The sequence below is a fragment of the Babylonia areolata genome, chromosome 1, assembly GCF_041734735.1.
Source record: "Babylonia areolata isolate BAREFJ2019XMU chromosome 1, ASM4173473v1, whole genome shotgun sequence".
In the NCBI taxonomy this organism is placed as follows: domain Eukaryota; kingdom Metazoa; phylum Mollusca; class Gastropoda; order Neogastropoda; family Buccinidae; genus Babylonia; species Babylonia areolata.
In genome coordinates, this window is record NC_134876.1 from 31,286,467 (window position 1) to 31,287,106 (window position 640).

The window sequence follows — 640 nt, forward strand, 5'->3', positions numbered from 1 at the left end:
GAAAGTCGCATTGCTCCTTCAGAAGGAAACAGTGGATGAACGTTCGTAATTGATTATGATCTCTCCTTCCAGTCCGTTTAAAGGTAAGTCTGTCCAACACATCTTCTTGGGCGATGGACAGTTTGAAAATGTAGACACATGCCAACAACGCAAGGATTCAGACGTCAGTCAGACTTTACATAAAAAGTTCGCGTTTGATCAGCACTTTGCTCAATGTTGCTTGGAACGGTCCAAGCTGGGAGAGCAACGAGTGTTTGCAGACTTTTTGCACTTCATAGGCAATTCCGCGATCTGAACAGTGAGTATGTGATGGACATTTCCCCCTAAGAATAACCGAGTGACCAATACCTTGGACTCTTTCATTTGAAACGAAGACTAAACTAAACAGTTTCCAGTTGTAAATTACATACATCAGTTGGAATGTCTCGAAGAATCATCCGTATCGTGCTCCTCACGTTCTTTCTTGATGACAATGTCCGTGTCCTCTTGGCGTTCTGAGGACGTGTCCATGGCGTCAGAGTCCTGTTGGGAACGGTTTCTCTCCACACTCTCGTCATTGACCACATCGATGTCTTCCTCAGACGCTGCACGAGGTCCATCCCCCTTCTCCTCCTTACACACGTGTTCGGGGAAAGCGGGG

General features: G+C 46.4%; 1 protein-coding gene across 1 annotated transcript in view; it reads right to left on the bottom strand.

The window, feature by feature from the left end:
• Positions 1-411: 411 nt before the first annotated feature.
• Positions 412-640, bottom strand: part of LOC143279808 (uncharacterized) — a 17,129-nt gene continuing 16,900 nt past the window's right edge. Inside the window, exon 2 of the mRNA XM_076584042.1 lies at positions 412-640. This exon is cut by the window's right edge and continues 803 nt beyond it. Within this exon, the coding sequence (XP_076440157.1) occupies positions 412-640 (229 nt within the window).